This window comes from Gobius niger (assembly GCF_951799975.1).
Source record: "Gobius niger genome assembly, chromosome: 1".
Lineage (NCBI taxonomy): Eukaryota > Metazoa > Chordata > Actinopteri > Gobiiformes > Gobiidae > Gobius > Gobius niger.
The window spans coordinates 19,412,200-19,427,371 of NC_136852.1; the positions used below are offsets into that span (position 1 = coordinate 19,412,200).

The 15,172-nt window shown below is 40.3% G+C and overlaps 3 protein-coding genes across 3 annotated transcripts in view; 2 read left to right on the forward strand and 1 right to left on the reverse strand.

Annotated features, from left to right (window-relative positions):
• The window catches only part of nxn (nucleoredoxin), a 37,271-nt gene extending 26,066 nt beyond the window's left edge, over positions 1-11,205 (forward strand). Inside the window, exons 2-8 of the mRNA XM_079557222.1 lie at positions 2,798-2,915; positions 4,737-4,870; positions 6,507-6,607; positions 6,699-6,805; positions 7,551-7,730; positions 8,082-8,206; positions 10,343-11,205. Of these exons, the coding sequence (XP_079413348.1) occupies positions 2,798-2,915; positions 4,737-4,870; positions 6,507-6,607; positions 6,699-6,805; positions 7,551-7,730; positions 8,082-8,206; positions 10,343-10,528 (951 nt within the window). The 3' untranslated portion in view covers positions 10,529-11,205. The remainder of the gene's footprint in view (positions 1-2,797; positions 2,916-4,736; positions 4,871-6,506; positions 6,608-6,698; positions 6,806-7,550; positions 7,731-8,081; positions 8,207-10,342) is intronic.
• A 125-nt stretch (positions 11,206-11,330) lies between these two features.
• Positions 11,331-13,077, reverse strand: mrm3a (mitochondrial rRNA methyltransferase 3a). Its single transcript, XM_079557134.1, has 4 exons — positions 12,702-13,077; positions 12,333-12,577; positions 12,072-12,230; positions 11,331-11,999 (listed from the first exon to the last, which is right to left on the reverse strand). Exons 1-4 carry the CDS (start codon positions 13,061-13,063, stop codon positions 11,419-11,421), a joined length of 1,347 nt encoding a protein of 448 aa, XP_079413260.1. The 5' UTR covers positions 13,064-13,077; the 3' UTR covers positions 11,331-11,418.
• A 253-nt stretch (positions 13,078-13,330) lies between these two features.
• Positions 13,331-15,135, forward strand: glod4 (glyoxalase domain containing 4). The gene is made up of 9 exons (XM_079557257.1): positions 13,331-13,465; positions 13,602-13,651; positions 13,746-13,866; positions 13,966-14,110; positions 14,185-14,321; positions 14,395-14,481; positions 14,574-14,687; positions 14,769-14,855; positions 14,940-15,135. The coding sequence occupies exons 1-9, from the start codon at positions 13,376-13,378 to the stop codon at positions 15,003-15,005; spliced, it is 897 nt and encodes a 298-aa protein (XP_079413383.1). The 5' UTR covers positions 13,331-13,375; the 3' UTR covers positions 15,006-15,135.
• Positions 15,136-15,172: the final 37 nt, after the last annotated feature.

Sequence of the window (15,172 nt, forward strand, 5' to 3'; positions counted from 1 at the left end):
TGAATATTTTAATATAGAATGGATGTTTTGTATTATTATTATTATTATTATTTGCTGTACACATGGGCCCAGACCATTTAGATTTATCAGCACAATCAGCAATCCGAGTCCGTAAAGATGGCATCATAATCGTATCTAATTAGAGTTATGTACAGGTCAAACCTCAGGGTATAAAGTCCGTGCTTGCTCTTTTGTAGCTCTGCTCTGAGCTGTGGACACTGACCTTGCATATTGGCTTCATTTAGCCATGATAGAGTTTAGTCAAGCAGGCACTCCTAAGATTAAGACTAGTTTTATTTAGGTATCTCGATGTGTTCTAGTTATTTTCTGTATTTGTGTCATCTGTTTTGAGGCAGTAGCTGTAAAGAAATGCTGCACATTCTTCCTGCTTAGCAGTGGATAATTTCTTGACCTACCGTTTAAACAGACGCAGTGAAACTTAACCCTTCCTGTATCTGTACAAAGTGCGATGCTAATCCGGGCCATCCCAGTCTTTCAAGGTTGTGAATTGTATTTTATTGTGACTGGCTTCAGGTCATGTATGCGCTGTTAGTTACAAGGTTATCCACCCGCCTGGGAATCACTGCTGCGCTTTGATCCTAAAGGCACAACTCAAACCCCTGAAAGATTTATTATTTGAGGCTACTCTGATCTCACAGCAAGACCGTCTTAAATCAAACATGCTGTAAAGTAGTGTAACACAAGGAGGATACTCGACAATACTTTTGTCATGAAACTCACATTTAATTAGGCCCTACAGTGTCCTATTGAGGCTCCTATAATTTCATGCTGCTTTAATTCATTTTAATTCATTATACATGGTTAAAATAGCAGTTTGAAAGCAGTTCTCTATAGACCAGTGCATGATTCAAGAGCTTTTATTATATCATATTGTGTGGCCCCTGTAAAGTGAAGCACATCATGCTGTATAATAAGGTTGTTGGCAACACCAGCTCCAATCTTGGCTTGTAGTAGTTTTGTTAAGAATATTTTATGAACACATAAAACAGTCTTATCCCATACGAGTGTTTGTGGAGAATAAAGTGCTGGCTACTTCTGGATGAATCATAAAAAGTTTCTTTTATTAAAAGGCCTTCAGTTTCCATCTGGTCAATGGTCTGTTTTTGACATTTACACAAACTCTTCGACTCGTGTCACGTCCCGAGGTTGGATCAGCTATGGCTGCACTTCTGCTCCTTGATTTTGGAGACGGTCACAGTTAATGCCTTAAACCTCATCAATTTGTGCGCAGTGATGGAGTTTCCAGAGCAGTGTGTGGAAAAGCCGTTTAGTGTGGCTGGCTTGTTTTTTTCTTCTGAGGACCTTCCAGACCCACGTCTTCTGGAGGCTCCATGTCGTCTTGTCCAAAGAGCCACTGCGTGACCTCTGCTGCCCCACAGACTAAACATGGTGTCAGGAAAGTCACTCGCACGTCGGCTATATTGTGTCCAGAGCAATGTTGAATTAGGGATTTGAAATGAGTCATTAAAGTAAAATTATTAACATCCAGATAAGACCTGGGCGAAAGATTGAAATTTAGGCTAAGAAACCTTTGATAGGAATTTCTTGGCATATCTTACACCCATAACCTAGAAATATAGAGAATCAGTAATACATCTAGTGTCTAATAAAACCTGATGCTCATTAGGTATTGATAATTTACTGTTAAACTATATTCTGCAACACCACTATGGAAATTGTAGAAGAGTCTGGATTTGTGTATGGGCCTACAACATCAGTTGACTCGGTGTTAATTTTGTAAAGTGGACTTCATTTTGTAACAAAATGTGTATCTAATATAAATGTTTGTCCTCGGTGTTTGTAATGGACTATAATTTGCTAAGATGTTTTGCAAATAGACATTTATTTTTTGATTACTTTTTCTGCGCTTTGCCCATGTAATTTCAAGTCAGTTTTCTGTAGCTCAAGAGTTATTCTTCAGGTTCATTAAGCCCTTATTTCCACATTGTGTGTTTTTCTACTAAACTCTTCCCTAGGTGCGAGCTCACGTCACTCAAGTCTTTGGGCTAAGCTTCTGCTGTGGAGTTGGATTTAACACAAAACCAGCAACAAAAGGTTTTCATCAACCGAAAGCTCATTTGTAACTGAACTCCTGGCCGACTCCGCTAAACCCAGAGGAAAGTTCCCTTCACTTCATTTGGCCTAAACCTGCTCAAAGAAATGTCCAGACTGCGGCGATTAGAGTTACAGTGACGCTTAAGTGCTTGGCTCTGTGTAGAAGTAATAAATTGTACAATTTCATAAACTTGGTGTCCTCTGATGACCTTTTACTGTAAAACCTTTTTCGGTTTTCACAATGTTCCTTGGTCAGTTCTTTATCGATTACGCCCATGATTATATTTCCTGTTGCCTTTTGCTTTTAATGGGAAACATTTTACATCAAAGTTCAGACAGTGCACTACATTTTGGTCTACGATTTCACATTCATGCGCTGGATTCTCCGTTCATCAATCGAGACTTTTCCATTTATATAACACTGGTTATTTCAACTAGAAAGGACAGTCCCTCGGATAAAATGAGATGAACAGGTGCTCGGTTTAAAAACAATTCCACCTACAGGGGCGGAAGACTCCATGTAGATTTTAAAATATGATCCTAATAGCCTGTGTGTTTGTCTTCTTTGGCCAAACCCCTAAAGCAAACACACCATTTATAGGCTATAATATTTCAGGTGCAAATGGGACCTCGGGGATGTATTTAAACCACAGGTGAACAGGTTGGGTCATCTTTCATGGCTTTTTTTTTTTTTAACATTCATTTACTTTTCTCTCCTCAGATGAAGCTGTGGAACAAGTACAAAGTAACAAGTATACCATCTCTGGTGTTTGTGGACGCTTCGACGGGGAAGGTGGTTTGTCGAAATGGGCTGCTCGTGGTCAGAGACGACCCCAAAGGTAAGATGCTCACTTAAACAAATGAAGATTCTATTACAATTTATTAGCCCTAGTCCTCTCTCTGGCCGTATGAATTATACAGTATTAACATATGAACCAAATACTTAATCCTTGTTTATACTATTGCGGTGATAATTATAGTCTCATAATTACAGTGTCATCTTACAGTGTGTCTGTGTTTCTCTCATTTCTGCACTTTGAAGTGGAGACATTGAGTAGACTTGCATTCCTTTTCATTTCCTTTGCAGAAAATACCCTTTGTGGCTAAGCTGCTCTGGCAATTCTTGAAATAAAATAAATGAAGAAAATGGAGAAGGGCAGTAACAAATCAAGGATTAAAAGGTGCTTTTAGAAGCCCTGGAGTAGATTTCACAGGCTTGTAACATGTCGAGTAATAGTCTTTTCAGGTGGAAAGATTTGGCTTTTATTATCTTTTGAGCCTTCTAGTTGCAACCAGTGTGAATGCTCAAATTATAGTATATAATGATTAACATGCAAGCAATTATATGTAAACATCTTTATAAAGACCTCTTAGCAAACAGAATAGAGTGGATATGATTTTGGTAGTCTTAAAGGGATATTTCAGAATTTTATCCTTATATTTTTTTGAAGAGTTTAGTGGTGCTAGGCAAGTGCTAGGCTAGCGCATGTCTATGGTAACTAGTAGCCTGCATTAAAAACAGTCTGACCCGAGCACAGTGCACCTGAGGCAAATCACTTATAACACCAGACTACCCATATAAATGTCTGTGTCGACTGAATAATTTTTTTAATATAACCATTTTGCATTTACAAGAAGTTGTATTTGAGCAGCATCAGCTTCCTGGTTGTAAGTTACGCAACGGTGGAGTGATCTGCTGGTTACCGGATCCACAGTAGTTTGTTTACCTGCGGTCGGCATTACTACACGTGGAATTCACAAAGGAGCTTTCTACAAATCAGATATGGCAACGTTGGAGGACTACCCGATGATTTTGAAGAGGTTTTTAATGTAGGCTACTAGTTACCATAGACATGCACTAGCCTAGCACCACTAAACTCTTCAAATATAAGGACTGCATGAATTAAAATATAAATATATATATATCCAGAAATTAACAACACCATGGCCTATGTCAAAAATACTGAAATATCCCTGTAACCTAGTTTTGATTTTTTTTCTGGCTTTCCGCTCTACAGTTTTGCACGTCACATAAGCACATAGAAACTCAAATGAATGGTTGAATATAGCCAGATGAAAGAGAAGTGCAGCTGAAACACTCATAGTGGCTGCTTTTCAGTTTCAATGAAAAGCCTGTGTGGAGTGGCGGCCGGACCAGCCCACAGCGTAAATGACAAGAGTGCGTTTTCACAATCGGAGCAACAATAAACCACAGCTCTCCCCCAATGTCATCTCTGCCTAATGACGCTCTGGGTGATCAAGTTCACAAAAAGGGCTATTTTGAAGCGGTGCTAATGTCTTTTACTGAAGACCACCCATTTTCAATGACACCACACTAGACAAATGGCCAAGGACATTTGGAATAAAGCACTTATATGAAAGGGACGCATATGGGACATGCACAAGTAGGACTGCCACAGCAAGTGCTCAATAAGATGACTATAATAAATAACCGATAAACAATATGTTTTGTCCGCTGTATTTGCACTTTTGTTGCACTACTGGGGAATTATCTTTTGCTGTAGCACGATATAAAACTTAGGTTTAATTCTAGGTAATAATCATTCTAATGTATTAACAGCATGCGAACAATATGCCAACGGTTTCTGTCCATGCCCATTCCTGTTTACTCATTGCCGCTATTTGGGACCCTCTTTCAGGCTTAGAGTTCCCCTGGGGACCGAAGCCGTTTGCGGAGGTGGTGGCAGGGCCTCTGCTCAGGAACAACAGGGAGACCACAGACAGCAGCTCTCTGGAGGGGCACTATGTGGGCGTGTACTTCTCAGCTCACTGGGTAAGTGAAGGCCACTGTTGCCCTGTTTTCACTCATCACACGTCATCTATGTGAAAATAGAGTCACTTAGTAGTCAGCACATGTAAATGATCAAAACTATTGGTCTTGTCCAAAGCAAAAGGTTTCTTTCTTCTTTGTTTTTAAGACTTTTTGGAATAAAGTAGTTTTTTTAGGCCCATTGAGTTGCTTTGTGTATGAAATGCGTGGTAAATAAAGTTGCCTTGCCTCAATAGTTATTAGTTTGGCAAAAGTATTAGTTTACGGTACATGCATCAGTGACCAAACCGTACACTTGAAGGTTGAAAAAAAGGGCGTCATCTCAGAAGTAAAACGTTTACCAACCTTGTGTATAATCACTCCCACTACTAGTATAAACTTATCTAGGGCTGAAGTCACGGCTGCAAATGTTGAGTTCCAGCATCTGGTGTTGGAATGCAAGTAAACAGCAGTGTGTGTCAAGGCAAGTGAAATTGTCCATAGAAAAGATACATGGACTATATTTAGACCCGTGTTTTGTAAGCAAACCTAAATACTAGTTGCCGCTCATCTGTTAGAAAAGTACAAAAAAATCACACTTTGTCGCAAGAGCTTTTTAGCTGGCCTCGCCCTTTTAAAGCAGCACCGTGTTTCACCCAATGAATAAGTTAAAAAACAAGCCTTTATTTTACATTACACATTTTTAAGCTCGTCTCCATGGAGATGTTGACTAAAGGCAGCCAAATATAAGATTTAAATGGCTTAGGTCCTCATCCAAATCTATTCTTTGATTACCCACTGCAATAATAACGTTTTCTGTGTCTAGCCGGTCATTAGGAGCATGTTTTTGTATTGCTGGCAAGAGTGTAACCCAAAATGTTACGCAGAGTGCCTTTAACAGTTAAATCGGTGCAATTAAAACCAAGCAATGATTAGGCTTTCACTTTCTCACGCTTGTGTTGACATCGGTATGATAAGTAGACACGCATGGCTTAATCCACTGTTCTGCACACACCTCATCAAAGCCTAAAATGGCAACGCATGCCTACAAATAATGCATTAAAATGTCAAGTGACCAATGGACAATGACTGGATTTGTGCTGCTAAATGTAGCCGGAGTTATTCTGCAATTGGCCCGATGTGCCATAAACAAACTATGTGCTGAACCTCATTTACTTTGCCATTGTAGTTGTTTGTCTAACAAATAAATGTGTGGGAGAGATACTTACGGTAGTGTAGATTGGGCACTACTAAAGAAAAGAAAAAAAAAACACTAGCCAAAAGTGCTGTTTCTCTGCTGTTGCTGCTAAAGCCATGTGACGTCATCTTAATTCCAGTCATATTAACAGCACTGTGCCGGACGGAGTGTGTGCTCTGTAAACACACACAGAACAAATAAGACTTAGCCTGAATTATTGGAGAATTAGTTTCCTGAAAAATGGTAAATACACAGCAGAAAGTATTGCGATGAGATAAATTAACATTGTGTTGACATGAACTACTAAAGCTACAAGAATTAGCATGTGTTGAGGTCTAAACTTTGTAGGTTTAAACAGAATATTGTTTAGATTGTGACTAATTCTGCTGCCCTACAATATGCTGTCTTCTTTTAACAGTGAGAAATATATACAGTATAATGTATTAATTTTCTTTCTGCCAGTGTCCACCTTGTCGCAGTTTGAGCCGGGTCCTGGTTGAATCATACAGAGCGATCAAGGAGTCGGGACAGAAATTTGAGATTGTGTTTGTCAGCGCTGATAGGTGAGTGCTGTCATTATGTGTAGTCCAGTCTCTTTATGTATCCCCAGGTGTAAATAAGTCCCTGTGTGTTGTAATTTGTCTATACGTTCAGGTCAGAGGAGTCTTTTACGCAGTATTTCAGTGAGATGCCATGGGTAGCAGTGCCGTACTCGGATGAAGCCAGGCGATCACGGCTCAATAGACTTTATGGAATACAAGGTAATTCATCTTGTGGCTTTGTACATGTTCATTTTTTATTCCCTTATTTCATAAACTCATCGTCAAGTTGAATGTTATTCATAAAAAATAAAATTCTCAAGCCCAGAAAAACCCTCCAAACCAGTTTAAATTTGCTAAGCAGTCATTGCATCGTTGGAAGAATGTAGGCTAGTAATTAAGTTGGGCTGACTTGAGAAGTGACACCCCTCCCTCCCTGTGCCTTCTCCCTTTTGCCCTCTGTGTGAATCAAGCTGGCAGTAGTTGGCTCTGGGCCTGTCCTGCGCAGAATGTGAGGAATGCAGAGGGAATATATCGACTACCACACTCGCAGCCCATCTAGAGCCCATGGTGCCCCCTGCCTCTGCTGCTGCCCACATGACCAGACAGGAACCCAGTGACTCATGCACTCACTCTTGTTAGCTCCCAGATGGTGTCTGTTCCTGATAAGCCTGTTAATAAGGCTACAGGAGTGTAATAATCAGTGTTTGTGAGCCGTTACCTGTGAAGCAAACTCAGATTTTATTGGGCTGAGGCGGCGAGAGAGCTGTGAAGAATGACACATAAGTCCAAAATGGTAGAAAGCATCGAGTCAGTATCACATCTCAGCATGAGAGTAAGCCGGCTGCGTCACAATGCCATAATGACAGGAAATGACCTCAACCACCACCCACGTCTGTGCCCAGTTGTCTTCACGTTTGTAATGGCCTCATCCCACAACATTTTGGATTTCTTGTTCTGCCTCCAGGTATCCCTACCCTCATCCTATTGGACGCTGAAGGTCACATAATCACGCGACAGGGCCGTGTGGAGGTGTTGAACGACCCGGAGTGCCGCCTGTTCCCCTGGCACCCTAGGCCCGTCCTGGAGCTCAGCGAGTCAAACGCAGTGCAGCTTCATGAGGGGCCCTGTCTTGTTCTGTTTGTGGGTGTGTAGATCGATAATGGCTCCTTGCTTCATATGTTGAAACCTGTTTTAAGGATGAGTAGACAGTAAAACATTTAGTGGTGTTCAGAAAGATGCCAAAAAAATGGCAAATGTTGCTCTACATTTGAAGTGAAAACCAATTTAAGGCAAAGTTATGCATGCCAATATGCCCTTCGATGATACAAACAATACAATGTTTGTTTTTTGTCTAAATACTGTTTGTATTGTACTGTTAAAAGTTGTAACAATTCTAACCACAGGCATATCATGATTTATCTCAACAATTTCACACTGTGATTGTCCAGAAAGCGTTATTCCTTCTGCATTGAACTGTGTCTCTTATTTTGTTCAGATGCAGAAGAAGAGGGCGAGTTGGAGTCTGCCAAGGAGCTCATTCAGCCAATAGCAGAGAAACTGATGGCAAAGTACAAAGCCAAGGAAGAAGAAATGCCACTTCTATTCTTTGTTGTTGGAGAGGTGAGAAAGACTGAATTGATCAAGATAGTTAGTAACTAGAAATGACCACATTCAAGTAGCCAGTTCCTTCATGTTGTGGAGTCACAAAAATTGCTCAACAGCTCCCTCTGGTGGATGTATGTTTATTTTGTTAGTAACTACTTGGCTCATCTAGCTCAAAAACTGTAGCAAAAACCTCCCTACAGATTAATGGTTTCCCCACAGTTACAATGTGTTAAAGTCCTGTATACTGTACACTGATTAAAAACACAAATGAACGCTAATGTTTTTAGGACATAAAGTATAATCAAGGAAAAGGCCAAGTAATCCCTGCAAATGAGGTCCGACTCGATTTACTTACTTTCCTGTTGTCTTCTGTTGTTTTCTTCCTTTGCATCCCTGTGCTAAAGTTCCTAACTTCTCACAGCTCAGGTTCATATGCTTGTGCCTCGTGTTGCTGCAAAGATGGTGATGTATTTGGCATCTCCCTCTTCATTATGTTTGCTATCAATTATTGATGGAAAGGCAGTGTAGATTTTTGAACTGGGTGTGTGTTTTATTTTAAATGTCATTGCTTTAATTGTCATTGTACAATTGTACAACAACATTACGTTCAGGTGTTTGGTTAATTCTGAGATGCTACGAATGAACGTGCCGCGACCATGGGCCAACCTGTCTAGCATGTTTTTGGGGGTAGGGGAAACCAGAGGAAACCTGGCTGGCCTCCTTCAGTGCTCCTCTGAAATGGTGTGCCACCTTCTGGGTTTGTCCCCGTTTCATAGCGTGGTGTCCTGCACTGTTCACCTCCTCCACCTCATCCTTCGTCTTCCTCCTGTGCAGCTCCCTCCGCTCCACAACAGTCTTTCACCATCTTCTCCTCATTTGTCCTTTTTTGTTTCCTGTAGTGCCTCTTGTGACGCCTCCACTGTGCTGCAGGTATAGGGGACTCTTGATGCCTCTTCAGTGTTTCAGTAGAAGAAAATGTGTAGGTCACATAAGCAGAGTCCTTCATGGCTAGTACGGTCTCTCTGCAGTAAAATAAACCAGCTGAACCTTACAAAAACACAGCAAAGATGTACAAAAGTATCCAGTGAAAGAATGTGGAACACAAACTACAAGTTTGAAGAAAAAGGCAAAAAAACGCTGCTGTACCAAGAGAGAGGGAAGTTGCTGCTTGTTTACACGTCCCCTTGATGCCAAACTGAATTGTCCTATGTCTTTGATCTGTACATGTTGATGCCATACTATTTCAAGCTCGTCCTCAAAGATACCAAGTAAGATGGATGGAGATGCTTAAAAGGGAGTTTTATCACTATATTTCATATCAGACTGTCTGTCTGTATGAAATGTTAGAGTAATCTCAGTGGGCTGTACACAGTTAACACATGTCAAGCCTCATCATGGCCTGCTGCAGCTGAGAGGCCCTTCATTTTTTTGTTTTGAGCTGCACTGAGTGGCTGGAACGAGGGCCACTGGAAGGGCAGCACCTCACAAAACAAAGGAAGATGCATGACTTCCTCATAGGCCATGGCTGAGTGATGATTACCTCTCCATAACAGAATAATTCATTCATTCATTGCCCTTGTATTTAATATGGTTATGGAGTTCTGTGTGATAGAAGCAATGTTGTTGCTTTCATGTTGAAAAGTCTTTGTTGCAGTGTCACTCCCTAATCCTTAGATCTTAGTTCTGCATCTTCAGTGTAATTTGTTCCATGTGACTCTCATCTTTAGTTTTCTCAACGTGAGTCTGTAACATTTACTACGGGGAAATAAGGTCATCAGAAAAAAACATTTTTTGAAGGGCTGTAACTCCCCATTTGATTTTTGATTTGAAGTTAATTGTCCAGCATTGTATTGAATGAGACATAAATCCAGAGGTGAGTAAAGCTGTTGACCTCTGTAGCAGAGAGAAAGGTTGTTGCGATTTCCTCATGGAAGTTGTGCAACTTCAGTTTAACACTGTTTGATTTCTATTGTAAAAGCTTTATCGCGTGACATTTTGCTCACAAGGCAAATGACCTGTGTCCTGTGACCCGTCTTTTACAGAATTTATTTTTGTACACTTAAATTGAATTGAATGTTTAGAAAAACAAGCTAAGGAATTTACTGATGAGTAAACCATTAATCTGACTTATTTCCTTTTGCTTCACTGCAGGACGACAACATGACTGAATCTTTGCGGGATTACACCAACCTCCCAGATTCAGCTCCTCTTCTCACTATCCTGGACATGTCCGCTCGGGCCAAGTATGTGCTTGACGTTGAGGAGATCACGCAAGCTATTGTGGAACAGTTTGTCAAAGACTTTCTGGCAGAGAAGCTCAAACCAGAGCCCATCTAGAACAGAAGGAATGGGACTCATATCATCAAGCTCTGTTCTGTTGCGATGTCTACTCCGCTCCCAGCCTGGTTTTTCTCCTGTTGTCAGACTGTTAGACACATCCTTCTTTTTACTGACATTTTAATTTTTAGACATGATCTTTAATGGAGTCCTTTTTCTCCTGTGGTGCCTTGCATTGACTTTAACCTTCACAGTAATATATATGGATATTTTGTTTGATATTTGCCTGAGGAAAATATTTTTTACTCATAATAGCTATGTACCTTGAGTAATTATGTTCCCAGAAGGACCTGTGCTGTCTGTTACCCGTATGCCACATATTTCACCAAACCTCAGCTGGATGTAGCTGTACGGCATCATGGCCCTACTTTTAAACACCTAAGAACACTATGTGCTTTTTTTTTTTTTTAACAAATCGATGACTGAAGCTTTCAATCTTTTTGTATGTATGTGTGTGTGTGTGTGTGTGTGTGTCTGCAATGTTAGAATGTAAGATAATGGTTCACAATCAAGGCTTATCCTGGGTGTGTATCATGTTTATGATTGCACAAAAACACATGGAAGGTTCTGAATGAATGTTTAAATCCTCCTTCTCTGTTACTTCTGTTGTGTACCTTTTGATATGACCAACCATTAAAATGTATTTCAATGCACTGGTAAGCACAATATTAGTAAAGGCGGATCTATGTAAAACAATAAAATGCAGTGACTCACTAGTTCCTTTCAATGTTTAATTTAGCTATTAGTAGTATATTAGTAAAATGCACAACTTTTTACAAAAAATATTTGCAGGCAAATGACAGACCAAAATGGTGCCTCATCAAACTTGCGTCCCATTGATAATTGCAGTATTGTTGAACAGGAATCTATATTTTGTGACTTCAAAGTATCTATGTTGACAGTGTTCCTTTTAAGACCCTAGACTTATCCTTCTTTGTAGACGGAAGTTGTTGCATTAGTTGTCTTCTGCCCTCAAACAGGAGAATGCTGGCGGCCATGGCTGAATTTAAACTGTCCACTTCATGAACCACAGGAATAAAAAGTCTCTTCCCAGCAGTTTTTTCAGCAAGCTGTACTGACTCAATACTGAGACCACATGTTTCTCCACCGATTACAAGAGCTGTGGGGCTCTCAGCCCAGTTCTCAAAGTATGGTCTAGAGTCCACTCTGGGAAGAGACAGTTCAAAGTCACTGTCGGAGTCGGAATCTGAATCATAGTCCACTTGTTTGTAATTAGACTTTCTTCCAACCCAGCCATAGTCTCCCGCTTTCTGAGCTGTTTTCAGTTCATCAGTTCTTGGCTCCATACTTTCCTTAGGTCTATCCCCACTGTGGTCGGCCACATGAACAGTCACAGATTTAGAGAGATGGTTTTCAATGTCTTCCCAATGCAGATTGGAATAGAGAGGAAGGCGAAAGTGGGCACCCATTGCAGCACGTAATACTTTAGGTTCCCAAGCATCAACACAACCTGTTGGTGACACAAATTGCTGTTAGTTTTCTGAAACCAAAGTCATATTAGGCATTTGAATTAAGTGCATACCTTTAGTAAGGAGAACGCTGTGACATCCAGCTGCAACAGCACAACGTAGCATAGTCCCAAGGTTACCAGGGTCACGAATGTTGTCACATATCAGAGACAGAGGTATTGAATAATCCCTGTTGTAATGCAACCGGGATGAGTCTGGACGAGCAAATATGGCTGCAGAATCAGAAAATAGGCAATACTTTAAAAGTTGTTTTTGCTAATTAGCAAATTACATGTCAAAGGCAACATGCTAAATAATAAACAAAAAAACCCTACCTATTACACCTTGAGGGGCCACTACGTCAGACCAGATCTTGATATCTTCAAATTTGACTTTAACAAGAGTGGCCCGTTTCAGTTTGTCCACGGGAAGCTCTAAAAGGCGATCCATTGTACTGAAGAACACCATCTGAGGGTTGGCCCCAGCATTTAGGGCATCGATGATCAACCGCCTGCCCTCCAGTAGGATCTTACCCTGCTGCTCCCGAAATTTCCTGGACCGAGCCATGCTCACCACCCTCCTTGTTTTTTTTTTAACAAATAAAAAAAAATAGATTGATTGTTATTATACAAAGCTAAGATAAAGCAACAGCCTCTAGGACCACCAACATAGTTCAGAACTGTAACTAAAATCAAATTACTCACGCGAGTCTCTTGTCTCCAGGAAAAGCTTTCTCAAAATGGAGTCCATCGATTTCATCTTTCTTGGGAACAACATGAACTGCATTTGGTGCTGTATGTACACTCTTAAACTCCCTGGCAAAAGCATTTTCTTTAGTGCCCTTTGTGGGCTTCTCCGATTTCTCGCGTTGCTGTTTGGGAGCAGATTGTGGCTTGATTACGTTAGACGTATCATCTTCAAGATATAACACTTTGACAGGTTTCCTCCTGAGTCCGCGTACATACCGTTTACTTTCCACAACAGGTCTACAGCTGTTTGCTCCCAACAGAAACGCTTTTCTCTCACAGGAAAGAAGGCAGAACATGCCTCTCATGTAAGCTGCCATGATTGTGTAGCCACTTCTTCTACATAGTGCAGATACGCTGTGTAGGGACGCTGACGCCCCACACTGCCCCCCAGTGTTGTAAAAACTTGATTTTTGCATTTAAGAAATATTAACAAACATTTTATTGTGTATTTAAAGGTCTCTGCCTGTATGCCACCCCGTCATTAAAGTTAAATGCAATTTTGTCTTTGTATATATATTGTATTTAAACCTGTTTAATTTCTTTGATGGCCGAATCATCGATCCCTAGGATGCTTAATCGAGTGTCGCACTTTTGCTCTAAGATCATTGACAGATAGCAGCTGGAAAGATATGGCTATGAGGAGAGCTTTGCATTTTGTTTTTAAAGTTGGTGACAGAACCAAAACAGCCACTTTTTATCGAGATGTTCTGGGGATGAAGGTATTGCCTCTAGTTTGTTTATGACTAAAATGACAATGGTTGTTTTTGGCTAGCATATCGGCCATGTTGTTATCATTTAACTTGCTCACCCAGCTTAAAAACTCATTACCTTCTGATATGAATTATTATATTGAAGGTTTTGCGGCATGAAGAGTTTGAAGAAGGCTGCAAAGCTTCCTGCAATGGGTAAGAAATATCTTGCAGTAGCCTAATTGGACTTTGCACTGTAATGTGTATAGGAAGGATGTTATGTGGCTGAAAACAATGCATTCCTATGTAGCCCTTATGATGGAAAGTGGAGCAAAACAATGGTTGGCTTTGGACCAGAAGATGATCATTTTGTTGCTGAGCTGACGTATAATTATGGTGTGGGAGAGTATCGTCTTGGTAATGACTTCTTGGTAAGAATCTTCCAACTGCCTATATTTCTCCTACTAAAATCCACCCAGTGATAAATTGTAAGTATGGTTGTGTTTGTGCTGCAAATGTTATGACACCAGGGGCTAACTCTTCAGTCAAGTAAGGCTGTCAGCAACGCCAAACATCTGGGCTGGCCTCTGACCAAGGTAGAAGAGGACCTTTATCTGACCCACGCTCCAGGAGGCTATCCCTTCTATCTGATTGACAAAGAGCAACCCCTCAGTGGTTAGTAGTCTTCTTCCCTAAAGAGCTTAGTTTATTATACAGGCACATATAATGCATATCATGTTAATTCATAGACCCAGTTCAGAAGGTCTGCCTGGCTGTGTCAGACTTGCAGAGATCCACCCATTTTTGGTCGACACTTTTGGGAATGAACATCATGGACAGAAATGAGCAGAAGAAAACAGTTTTAATGGGTTTTTCAGACACACAGGTAAGCAGAGTCCTCAAAGATGTTCCCAACATTGATTTAATTATGATATTGATGCACCTATACATGTTTTTAGTGCAAACTGGAACTTCTTGATGTCAGTGGGCCAGTAGATCATGGAACAGCATTTGGAAGAATAGCCTTTTCATGTCCCAGAGACCAGGTTCATATCAAATGCATATATGAAAAAATATTTTATCAAGCTGAAAAAATTATATATTTTTTAATGTTTCAATATCTTGTCAACTTATTCAGCTGCCGGACCTTGAAAATCTGATGAAAAAAGAAAATCAAAAGATTCTCACACCATTAGTCAGCCTTGACACACCTGGAAAAGCCACAGTTGAGGTGGTTATTTTGGGAGATCCTGTAAGTAAATACTTTTTTAGTATTTATCAGTTTTTATGATGTGATTGTAAATGATGAAAACAATATACTTTTTTTTTTCAGGATGGCCATGAGATTTGCTTTGTTGGAGACGAAGCATTTAAGCAACTGTCTTCAGTGGATCCTCAAGGGAATGAATTGCTGAATAAAGTGAGCACAATATTGTCTTCACTCCCATATGTTAAAGCAAACTGCACACAAGAAGTCCCTCATACTTGTCCTTCTTGCTTATAGGCTATGGCGGAAGATAAAAGTGAAGAGTGGTTTGCCAAACACAACCGGCAGAAGGCAACTGCATGAGAGAAATGTCCTACAATCACCTAGTACATTTATTAGATTGAAAAACACTAACTTTTATTACCAACTTACATTTATGTATAATCATGCCATCAAATTGAATCTTTTCTTGATAATTATTTTTTGACATATATGACACTGTACCTTTTGTTGTAATAAAAAGCTGTGTG